The following is a 12,413-nucleotide window of genomic DNA, read 5'->3' as shown; positions in this document are numbered from 1 at the left end:
TAGATTGGTGTCAAGTGATAATAATCAAATCCACCTTTTTTTTTGGCACCGCTAGCCTGCTAAATCTCAGGAAAGATTCGTGGAAAGTAGAGTGATACGCATAATCCCTCAGTGATGTGGCATAATCTTTTTGTGTTGATATTTGTGGCAAACCGCGTTTAGTTTTTCCTTTCTCTAAGCGGATCAACGGCAAATTCGCAAAGAAATTAAAACTGATTAACGGCAGATGACGACGTGTTGAGGTTGAGTCAAGTTGGCACACTTGTGCAGTACGGCCGATAGGAACCAAGCACAAGAACCAAAAACTCCCACATCTAAAGAAATGCAGATATCCACGTGTTACACCTCATGCATGTAACGACTCTGACCGTAATCATTTTCACCAAGCTAGTACGTACCAGTATGCCCTACACCTCTGCGTCATTACACGATTCGCTGTTGTGACGACACTTTTGTCCATTTCCTCTGATCGGCTCGATTCGATCCGCCACTTGTTTCAGATAAATCCGAAGGGAGCAGCAGAGTGAGCAGGCAGAGAGGGGCCGGGCAAGCTCCGGGCAGGGAGAGAGATGAGGAAGCCCAGGCTGAGTGGCTGCGGTCTCCTCCATGGCTGTGTCTCGGTCTCCCCTGTGCTGCTGTTCTTTCTGCTGCTTGCGAGCTCTTGGAGGGCGGCTGCGCAGGCTCAGCAGGCGCCCCAGACTGATCTGGTTGAAGGTATTTGTCTCGCTCGACAGAGCTCTGTAAGTGATGGTCGTTCGTGCGTCGATGAGAGGATTGGCTTGGCTCTGGACAGCGGCGGCGGTGAACGCGATCCTGAGAAAGCTGGGGCTGAGCACGCCGTCATCGTGGAACATCAGCGGGAACCCCTGCAGCGGCGCGGCGACGGACGACACATCCATCGACGACAACCCGGCGTTCAACCCGGCCATCAAGTGCGACTGCTCCGACCGAAACAACACGCTCTGCCATGTCACCAGGCTGTGAGTCCGTGTCCGTCCAGTCTCCAGAGCTGCTGCTTGCGAATGTCCATGCTCCCTTTGCTTCTCAATCTATCTCCCTCTGATGGTGGTGATGCAGGAAGATAAACACGCTGGACGCGGTTGGCCCCATACCAGAGGAGCTGCGGAACCTCACTCACCTCGTTAAGCTGTATGTCCTGCCTAAAACTCGTCTCTCAGTCTAAGGCATGTACTCCTTTTTTTTCTTCAATTATTTGCCAGCTGCTTAAGGTCCCTTTTTTTTGCCACGAATGGGATTATTTCTGTAGAAATTCCAAACTTTGCAGTGTTCACGAGATTTCATGTTGAAGATCGACAAATTTTTGCCACGAATGGGATTATTTCTGTACAAATGCCAAACTGTCGCCTGTAGTTAAAAAGTCTTGTTGGGGCAAGCCAGCCCATTCGCCTGTAGTTGTAAATTTTTTCCGCTACACCAGTCCAGCCCCCATCCCTCGAAAGAAAAAGAAAAAGAAAAAGAAAAAACAGTCCAGCCCTCGAAATGGCGGAAGGTCGCCGGCCGCCGCCGCCGTCGTTGGGCGCATGCCATTGCCATTCGACGGCGCAGACGCCCGGGTGTCACTTGCCTTCCGGAGAAACGAGGAGTGCTCCGCTCGTGTTCCGACTCCAAGCTCGGTAGCTTGCTGTGATGCCCCCGCAAATTTTATTTTATATTTTTTATGAAGAATTTCCCCGCAATTCCAACTTCCAAGCTCATTGTAACCTAGGATAGTGGTATAACCCATCGTTGTACCTGTCCCCCATGCGTCTCTTCAGCGTCCACAATCACACTGGCCAATTTCTTTGCCTGCTGATTTTTTTGTGCCTTGGCCAGTGTCCATGACCACACATTTATGCTCTCTCTTTTCAGAATTGGGGTAATGCCGTATGCATAATGTTTGTTTGGTTATAGTCGCTTTTGCCTTTTAGGCATTAAATACCTCAATTCAAGCTGAAGGTGGCTCGAAATCTGAGTGCGCATAAAGTTCTTCAAATTCGTGTTGAGTTCAGAATCAATGAGGCTGCTTAACTTGTAAGATTAACGCTGCTTAACATTTCAGGGACTTCAGGAAAAATTACTTCTATGGGCCATTACCAGCCTTCATTGGAGAGCTAACTGCTCTGGAATCAATGTAATACTCTGAACTCAAAACCGTGCTGCAGTTCCTGCGTTCAAGCAATCTTACATTCTTTTCCTTGAAAATCACAAGGACTGTGGGAATCAATGCACTATCTGGACCTGTCCCAAAGGAGCTTGGAAATCTTACCAATCTCTTATCACTGTAAGATCCTCCAATCATGTTATTATCCTGGGTAGTCTTAAAGATGGATATTCTCTGACCATGTTAATGTTCAGTTACTGTCATGCATCTGTTGTCCCGGTTATACTTGATTTTCAATTGCATGAAAGTCACGAGGCTGTATGCCAAGGGCTTGAAGTTTTGCATATACTATGGTCATATATTGAGTATAATCTTATAATGCCGTTTTCTCAACAAGTTAATATGATATTGTGGAAGTGAGAATCTGGCGTAAAAGAATGTGCATCGTCCCAATCAAACATTTACCAGCATTTCGAATTTCCGATTCTCAAAAAGTACTTAACAGCACTTCCATTTGAGCATTTGTTTGGATCTAACTTGGTTTAATTAATTAATTCTTTCAGGGCATTGGGCTCAAATAATTTTAACGGCACACTTCCTGACGAGCTGGGGAAACTGACAAAACTTCGACAAATGTGAGTTGTCTATTTGGTCGCTTTATATGTGTTCTACCATCTATGTTTTTCTTCACTCTTTAAACTGATAATTATATGCATGGCATAACTGAAAAATGTTATCCATCTTTGAGTTGCAGATACATTGATAGTAACGACTTCAGTGGTCCTCTGCCATCGACATTGTCCCAACTGAAGAATCTGTCAATCTTGTAATTTAGTAAAATAAGATAGCACCTCGTGAATTTGCTCTTCCTTCAGAGGTAGAAGCTAATGATCTTACCCATCCTTTGTCGGTATCCAGGTGGGCATCAGACAATAATTTCAGTGGGCAGATTCCTGATTATCTCGGGAGTTTGACTAACTTGACCCAACTGTAAGATTTATATCTGAAAACCACTAAGGTTTCAATATTTTTGAAATTGTTTTCTCGATATCAATAGTAAAGAAAGTCATTCATTTTTCTGGAGAAGTGCAAGGTTTTTGCATATTTACCTACATCATCTGTTATTTTATAGCACAATTAGTTTGTCATGAGGAACCAGCATACGTATTACTTCTCTAATTAAATATCTAATTACTTCTCTAATTAAATATCTATGTACTTACAGGAGGCTCCAAGGGAATTCTTTTCAAGGCCCCATTCCCACAAGTCTTTCTAATCTTGTCAACTTAAAAAAATTGTGAGTCCCTAGTAGTTTCTGTGATTGTAGGATTACTATCGTTGCAAAGATAATAACCATGGCATTAATCATTTCAATGTAACAGAAGAATAGGCGATATAGTGAATGGAAGCTCTCCACTGGCATTCATTGGCAACATGACATCTTTGGGTGAACTGTACGACATGTACCCTCCACATTTTTTTCAGTTTAATAGCCTAAACATTTAATTATTCAAGGTTCCATCTTGCAGAGTGTTGAGGAATACGAAGATATCTGATTCACTAGCATCAGTAGACTTCTCCAAATTTGTAAACTTATACTTATTGTAAGCATGGTTCCCTTGTCAGAAAGTCACAATCAAGTGATAAATTTATATTATAGCTCAACTTTAAGATGATGTTTTTCCTTTTGTTGTCTAATGCTATTTTTCTTATTTCTCACAGGGACCTGAGTTTCAACAATATCACAGGACAAATACCTCAATCAATTTTGAATCTTCCGTCTCTGAGTTATTTGTAAGTTTTACTTGCTGCAGTTTTCATAATCTGTTTGAATGGGACATTTGTTTTTTCTTTCTTGTTAACCTTCTGCTGATATTTGCAAATATTCTACTTGAATCAGATTTCTAGGGAATAATAGCCTTTCAGGAAGTCTGCCTGCCACAAAAAGTCCCTTACTGACCAATCTGTATGTTCACATGCTCTTTGTTTTGGCATTGTGCTCAATGAAATATGTTATTGATCTAATACTTACCTTTTTCTCTGCCTGTTCACAGAGATTTTTCATACAACCATATCTCAGGAAACTTTCCTTCTTGGGCTACTGAGAAAAATTTGCAATTGTATGTTTGTGTTCTGAAACTTCTCTCATGAAAATATACTCCTTAGTTATTGCACACAAAGCCTGCCTGATTGAATACAACAGTAATAGCTAATTCTCTCTCTATGTTCTACTTTGTACTAAGGAATTTGGTGGCAAACGACTTTGTGATAGATAGCTCCAATAACAGGTGAGCACCAGTTCGCCCTCAAGGCTAGCATCAAAATAAGTTCCCGTCTTAGCTTGTAATCAGAACTTAAACTAGTAAAACATTTCATCTGCAGTGTTTTGCCATGGGGATTGGACTGTCTTCAGCGCAGTACTCCCTGTTTCCTCGGTTCTCCAAAGTGTAATGCTTCAACCCTTTGGAATTTCGAGCATGTATCTATTTTCTAATATTGGATCTGCAATATTCCAATTAAACACTATTCTGATAAATTGGATGCAGCTGCCTCCTTTGCGGTGGACTCTGGTGGTAGTAGAGCAATATCAGGTTCAGATAATTCCATCTATCAGGCTGATAATGCCAGCCTTAGAGCCGCATCATACTATGTTGCGGGTGCACCTACATGGGGTGTTAGCAGCGTTGGATTATTCTTGGATGCAGATGCACCCAATGGAAGTTACATCATCTACAGTTCACGCCAGTTTGAGAACACCCTAGACTCTGCACTGTTCCAAACAGCAAGGATGTCACCATCATCTCTGAGATACTATGGCATTGGACTTGAGAATGGAAATTACACAGTCACACTTCAATTTGCAGAGGTTGACTTTCCAGACATGCAGTCTTGGAGAAGCAGAGGGAGGAGGGTTTTCGATATCTATGTCCAGGTAGCTACAAACTTGTATCTGGCTGCCATCTGATGCTTTTAAATCATATAATTTGTTCTAGATATAGACTTTTATGCTTGATACTTCATGCTTGTTTAGGGAGAGCGCAAGGAGCAGAACTTTGACATTAGAAAGGCAGCAGGAGGGAAATCTTTCTCTGCTGTTAAGAAGCAGTATGTTGTTCCAGTAACCAAAAACTTCCTTGAGATTCATCTCTTCTGGGCTGGCAAGGGCACTTGTTGCATTCCTTATAAGGGATACTATGGTCCTGCAATATCAGCCCTGAGTGCAACTCCAAGTACTCACCTGAACTTAAACTTGTTCTACATTGCAGTTATACTACTGCCCAAATGACATTTTGAAGTATCATTCAATATACTAGTGTAGTCACAAAAAAATAGACTCGTTAGTGTGGTATACATGATATGAAATTTTAAATTTGGATGAAAAAACTGTTATCTTTAATAGAAGAATTAGAACATGGAAATTTGTCGGCATGGTATGTTTATGATGTTGTACAGTTGTAACTGCATATATAACTATAAGCTGGCAGTGGCGGGCCTCAATTGAGTTGAATTTATGACATTTCATACCAAAAGCAGAACATAGAACACCCATGATAAGGGCTGAGATTGCACATTATCCTCTTTATTACTTGGTGGAATTGTAACTATTGTAAATATTGTGTATCAGTGTATGGCATCTCAATTTTGTTTTATATAAGGTTTTCAATGCTCAACTAACTGAACTCTTCTTCAGATTTTGTCCCTACAGTCCGTAGTTCAGCAGACAGCAAGAGCAGCCGTAAAACTGGTGTGATTGTTGGGGTTGTAGTTGGTGTTTCAGTTTTGGCATTGATCGCACTGGCCGGAATCTTCTTATGGTGTCAGAAAAGGAGAAAGCTATTTCTAGAGCTAGAAGGTGCTTGATATACTAATATTACAGTGTGTGCTCAACTACAAATAGAAAGTATGCTGACAAGCTATTCCGAACCTTGCAGAATTGTATACCAGAGTTGGAAGGCCAAATGTCTTCAGTTACAGTGAGCTCAGGTCAGCTACAGAGAACTTTTGTTCTAGTAACCTACTTGGTGAAGGAGGATATGGATCAGTTTACAAGGTTTGTCATTCTAGTTATCTAGTATATATAGAACTGGATTTGTGTTCGATGTGTGAACTTATGAAGGCTTAAATAAATAGTTAAATGTTGCCTCCTGATGATCTGAATAGACACAGAAAAGTCACCCTATGACACTTTTATCATAAACTGATGCTTTTCAAGCGAAGCAAAACCTTGACCTGAGTTATGAAATGCCTTGCATAATAGTAAAGATGTGCAACTTTTCTTGCAGGGTAAGTTGAGTGATGGAAGAGTGGTGGCAGTGAAGCAGCTCTCTCAATCCTCTAATCAGGGAAAGATGCAGTTTGCTGCAGAAATAGAAACCATCTCTCGAGTGCAGCACCGAAACCTCGTGAGGTTGTATGGCTGCTGCCTTGAGAGCAACACACCATTGTTGGTGTATGAGTACCTGGAGAACGGAAGCCTTGATCAAGCGTTGTTTGGTATGACTTCACCCATTCTTGTATGACAAAGAGTGCAACTTTAGTTCAGAAATTTAATATGTTTAAAACTTTCATATTCAGGAAAGGGAAGCTTGAATCTAGACTGGCCAACACGATTTGAGATATGTTTGGGCATAGCAAGAGGTATAGCTTATCTCCACGAGGAGTCAACTGTCCGCATTGTGCACAGGGACATAAAGGCCAGCAACGTGTTGATCGATGACGATCTTAACCCTAAGATCTCCGATTTTGGTCTTGCCAAGCTCTACGATGACAAAAAGACTCACGTCAGCACGAAAGTTGCCGGCACGTTGTAAGTGTATTTTTCATCTCGCCTTTGGGTATAATGCATGGTGTGTTATTTGCAAATGTGATGGAGCTAATGGCAGTTGGTTAATTCGTGGTTGTGTTTGGCTGTATCATCTAGTGGTTATCTCGCACCTGAGTACGCCATGAGAGGGCATATGACCGAGAAGGTCGATGTGTTTGCGTTTGGCGTGGTCGCGTTGGAGATTGTTGCTGGTGAATCAAACTATCAGAATACGATGGAGGAAGACACGACTTATATATTTGAAAGGGTAAGATCATCAGAGTGAAATTTGATTACACCATACGCTGAACTTCAGTTTGTCACTGGAAATTCTCAATATCAGACTGTGGACACACTGTAGTGTAACGCAGCATCGATATGGTCCTAAATAAATCGTTGAATCGTGCTACGTTTCAGGTGTGGGAACTGTACGAGAACGGGCGTCCGCTGGAGTTCGTGGACCCGAAGCTGACGGAGTACAACGGGTACGAGGTCCTTCGGGTGATCCTTGTGGCGCTCCACTGCACCCAGAGCTCGCCCCACAAGCGGCCGTCCATGTCGAGGGTGGTGGCCATGCTCACCGGGGACGCCGACACGACCGAGGACGTGGCGAAGCCGAGCTACATCACGGAGTGGCAGGTGAAGGTGGCCGACGTCAGCGGCAGCTTCACGAGCAGCCAGGTGGTGTCGTCGTCGACGCAGCCGCAGTCGTCGTCGTCCGGCGGCGGCGTCCAGGCGAGCCCGGAGCCCGGGGACCTGACGCCCGTGGTCCCGTCGCCGCTCTTCACCTCCATCGTCGATGAAGGCAGGTGACAGCTAGCTAGCCGCAGAAACGTGAAGGCTGACCTGGCATGCATGTGGCGTCATCATTCTTCTAAATTTTAGGACCATGCTGTGCTCTGGTTTTGTGGCTATACAGTTACAGCTATGTAGATGGGTGATCTTGGGAGAAATTTACTTGATTGTGAGGCTGAAGATTTGTTTTGGAAGGCACTCTGAAATGGCAGCAGGTTTTAGGACGTCGCGTACGGTGGATGGCAAGCGTTTCTTTCCTTGGCGGTGGTTCGTCATCGTCCCCGCCAAGAATGGGATGGCGTGTGCTGCGCCGGCGCCAGGCCTGCCTCGCCTTGCTTGCTGGTAGCCGCGTGACACGTCTGGAGAGTGGAGACCCCGACGAACGTTCCAAAGGGATGTATCTGTTGAATTCGGCATGCATCACGTGGCTGGTGCAGCTGTTTAGTATGGCATCGTACGTTCCCTGCTGGGAATGGGCGTACGCTGACCTTCCCGGCTCCGTCACACGGCTCACACGTACGCCTTTCTCTTTCTGCTTTCTTCCTCTTCCTCACCGCCTTTTTCGCCCCCTCCTATGATATCAGAGATATATACTCAAGTGTGTGAATGTGAATCACGTTATATATATTAGCTGTGCAATGTGGTGCATGCATCCACATGCAAGTCTTCCCACCCCTTTTGATTCGTTAAGGTCATTGATCTTTAATTTCCCTTTTTCTCTATCTTTACAACTAAAACATACGGATTGTCAACATCTATCCGGCAGGACCAAAACACTCATGCGATCCATGACTATCCGGCATAAAAAAATCTTCGTGCGATCCATGATTACCCGACGCAAAAAAGAAAATTCCCACAACCCTTGCATGGCTGCTCTGTCCAGCTCTATCCCGCACTCCTCCCTCACAGGTTCCTTCGGGTCTTTCCATGCATGGATGCATGCACGTGCACCCCGCTCCAACATGCAGCCGTGATATTCTTATCTTTTCGACAAATCCAGAAAGCACAGATCACGAAAAAATCAACAATAAGGGAAAATGTTAACGTCCACCGTCAGGACGTTATTGTGTCCGATTGCGTGCACCCCAGCGCTCTAAGATCTATGGTATTTTTTTCTTTCAAGGAAAATCGGACAAATGACACGAAAAAAACAACAATCAAATCCTGATGCCATCTATGTGCATCCCTATCCACAACCACGCCTCCAGAATAATCACTGGCAGGCAAATAATCACCGTATGAATACACTGAAAGGCAAGTAAAAAAAATGGAATAAAACGGAAAGAGAATTATGGGAAGAGAAAGGAATTTATTGGAATATCACCACACAATGATCATGATCGTGATCCAAATCTCGTCCGTCGTTCTTCGCGTTGCGTGGGCTAGGATATTGTAAGTCCGAGTATACATGTTTTGGGCAAGGCAGAGCATGGATAAATTCAATTCGATACCTAGCAATGAATTTTCAGCCTTTGAGACAACTGATGTGTCGGGTTCATAAACCCGGGGTCCCTCGAGGACCGGCTTCCACGCCCGGGCTCGGCCCAAGAAAACAACATACAGTTCACGGGCCGGCTCAAGAGTCTAAAACACAACGGGCCAGAAGGGCAGTCCGGTCGCCGACCGGAAGGTCTACCCAAAAGAACAAGTGCCCATTCGTCAGCTTCTTCGGCCCACCTCTCCGACCGGAGCACTCGCTTCAAGCACCAGCCGTCTCCAAGCGGTCTCTCCAATCGGAAGGCTTGGCCCAAAATGCTGCTTCCTACTCTGACCCCGCGACCGAGGTTCGTGGGAACCCTGCTCACCGCTCTTCTCCGACTGGCGCACTGAGAGCCGACTGGAGCCATCCGACCGGGACCCCCCGCTCGGAAGGAACCAGAAGACGTGCGGAGAAAGGCAAGGCATGGCTCACAAGTCAAAACCACCGTACCAGGGACCATACCCTACGTGAAACAGTGCTCTGTAGCCACCCTGACACAAAGTATTGTAGGGGCCGCTAGAAACTCCCATATGGTAAGCCCCCCGCGTGTCTCTAGACATTGATCACAGTATGGGCTCCAGGATTTGTCATACCGGGTGAACATAGCACGGCTCCTCACATGCCACTAGGCATCAAGAAGTATTTTGCAAGTACCGGCGTCATCCTTCCTGAAAAAGATAGCTCGACCCCCCGTGCACATCTAACATCCTACAGCGACATCGACAGTATTGGGGAGCGTCAACCATCATCCAGTTTTCATCACCGTAGGCAACAAGGCTTAGAAACATCTGTACTCTCTCCCTCTCACCTGTAAAGCCATCCCCTTCATCTATAAAATAGGATGCGCTCCCTCTAAGGAGGGGGAGATCGACTTCACGAAGCTCAGACTCACTAGATCGACATCAACACCTTACAACCGCAGGACCACCAAGTTCCGACTGCAACCCTTTCAGTCGGAGCCAACCGAACCTCTTCTATACCCCCTCCTTTCTCCTTCTCGTTTGTAACCCTACTACAGACTTCGAGCACCTAGGCTCAGGAATAAAGTCACCGACCGACCCTGACTCGATGTAGGGCACGTTGCCTGAACTAGTATAAATCATGTGTCATTGAGTGCTAGGCCACCTCCGATCACAACGTACAGTAAAACTACAAATATTTACTAGTTGATCACTTTCTGCACCGACAGTTGGCGCCGTCCGTGGGGAAGACGATGTACGTTCAACACTCTTTTGGTCATCGGATAGCCCATTTTTCCGCCACCCCCGCCGTGGCGGGCTCGGGCGATACGATTCATTTCGGCTTGCTGGAGTTCCCCGCACTCTCACCCCCCCCCCCCGCCGGGATGCGGGTTCCACCCGTCTTCGAGCCATCCTAGGCCTTCCGGTTTGGGAGCCTGGACTTCGTCGCCGACTGGCTCGGCGTACTCCACCTTCGCGAGAAGGCTCACGACCCGGCACCCGTCGGAGGGACGTCCTCCATCGACTCCGGGGCGCGTGACTTCGACGGCGCGGCCTCTGCGCTTCATTCTGAGTAAACTCTCTGCTCAAACCCTACTGTGAGTAATATACATGCTGTTATTTACTTACTACGCTCTATCTTCCGCCAAATACCCGATGGGTTACCATTGTCCCCGTCGCACCCGCCATACGGTTGGTTCCCCTATGGCCTCGTGTCTTCCGTGGACGCATATGCCCAGAGACTCCAAAAGGTGCTGGCGCCGCACCCTCTCACGTCTGAGTTCGTGGGGATGGCGAGCTATGCTCCCACCTGTTTCCTCGACATCATGGATGATGACGTCGGGAGTGATGGCTCCAGCATCGGCGACATGGCACCTAGCCACCGTCGGTCCTGGGAGTACGCTATGACGGACGCCCCGGAACAGCCGCTAGGGGTAACAGAGTCCTTCTGGACCCACGCCCCACCGAGCCCTCACACGGAGACCCCCGAGCTCACACGTGAGCACAGGGAGGATCTACGACGACAGTGGCCGCATCAGCCACCAACTACACCAACGCGTTCGGCGCACCACACTACGCCCTGTGAGCATAGACCGACAAGCGGCGCTTAGGGTCACGCCCATCAGCCCTAGCGCAACGCCCCGGTTTGGGGGACCGACCCCCCGTAGTTCGCTCAGGCCAGTCAGAATGTTGCCGCCGTGGCAATGCTCCTGCGTGACCTGCCCGAGCCGAACGACCCTCGCGGACGAGTAATCCACTAGAACCTCCGAGAACTATTGGAGACCGCCACCGTTCAACAGGCGGAGTACTCCGTATCACGACGCCGACTCACGACCTCGCTCCCCGTCCGGGGAACAGGGATGCAGCAGATGGGGCACTACACCCTGTCATCGTCTCAACCACTGATTGTGGCACAAGAAGCCGCAACCACTCCTCGCCTTGACTTGACGACCGCCCCATGCCGACCGCCTATCTACGCGTGGCTCAGGCCGAACCAAGACGCGCGCAGCGTTGACCGGAGTCCCAGCCCTGATAGCCTGGAACCACAGACCTTTATCCAACACCCCCAGCAAGCGCCTTTTCTGCCGCGCTTCAACGGGGGCCGCGACAAAGGTAAGGCCAAGCGCTAGGATCAAGACGAGGGCCCCTCCACATAGAGGGGAAAGAAGAACAAAAAGGATCGTCACCGACCGGCCAACTCCGTGTTGGCCGCCGCGGCAGATTACGTGGGCACTTAGCCCCAGCAAGACCCTCCGGGCCACTTTCACGAGCTCATGGAGAGCTCGTGCACCAACCACAACTATCCCATCAACCATCTCTACAAGGACTGCCAGCTCCTCAAGCGCCTGCTGAGGTAGGCCAACAGGCCAAAGGAAGAAAAAGGCGAGGAGGCAGCGACCGAAGAGGGGGGCGCAGCGGACAAGGATCCAGACGACTGGAGCATGAAGTGATCTAACCGGACACCTACCGACTGAAGGATAATGACGACAATGCTCTCACCAAGCACCTTGGAACAGCTATGCCGTTTTCCTTTCCCCTAAGTTTTAGTCTTACCGTTATTTACTTAACATATGCTCCTGTAAGAGCACCTCGACCCGAACATTTTTCGGCTCGAGGCGCTCGAGGGCTCCACTAGGGGGCACTACTAACTTTCTGTTTTGTTTACTGTTGTATGGAGAAACTCCTTCCTACCCTAATGAGGGGGTAGTTCATTCCTTTAATTTACCTTATGTAGTTTTGCTTTAGAAATTCCGACCGATCACACCTCGCCTT

General features: G+C 47.2%; 1 protein-coding gene across 2 annotated transcripts; it reads left to right on the top strand.

The window, feature by feature from the left end:
- The first annotated feature begins 464 nt into the window (after window positions 1-464).
- On the top strand, window positions 465-8,275 carry LOC136497464 (probable LRR receptor-like serine/threonine-protein kinase At1g56140). 2 transcript variants are annotated; one of them, XM_066493269.1, is made up of 24 exons: window positions 465-714; window positions 794-980; window positions 1,078-1,149; window positions 2,060-2,131; window positions 2,210-2,281; window positions 2,665-2,736; window positions 2,856-2,927; window positions 3,020-3,091; window positions 3,327-3,398; window positions 3,484-3,555; window positions 3,631-3,705; window positions 3,824-3,895; window positions 4,002-4,067; window positions 4,156-4,221; window positions 4,345-4,389; window positions 4,484-4,548; window positions 4,648-5,033; window positions 5,133-5,331; window positions 5,793-5,954; window positions 6,034-6,152; window positions 6,385-6,595; window positions 6,677-6,908; window positions 7,023-7,173; window positions 7,323-8,275. In XM_066493269.1, the coding sequence occupies exons 1-24, from the start codon at window positions 570-572 to the stop codon at window positions 7,716-7,718; spliced, it is 3,153 nt and encodes a 1,050-aa protein (XP_066349366.1). In that variant the 5' UTR covers window positions 465-569; the 3' UTR covers window positions 7,719-8,275. The 2 variants fall into 2 exon arrangements, with proteins under 2 accessions (XP_066349366.1, XP_066349367.1); XM_066493270.1 differs by lacking the exons at window positions 465-714; window positions 794-980 and having other exon boundaries at window positions 1,139-1,184; window positions 7,323-8,274.
- Window positions 8,276-12,413: the final 4,138 nt, after the last annotated feature.

This window comes from Miscanthus floridulus, chromosome 12, assembly GCF_019320115.1.
Source record: "Miscanthus floridulus cultivar M001 chromosome 12, ASM1932011v1, whole genome shotgun sequence".
Taxonomy (NCBI): domain Eukaryota; kingdom Viridiplantae; phylum Streptophyta; class Magnoliopsida; order Poales; family Poaceae; genus Miscanthus; species Miscanthus floridulus.
Note: the sequence above shows the minus strand (reverse complement) of the source record. Positions and strands in the feature narration are given on the sequence as shown.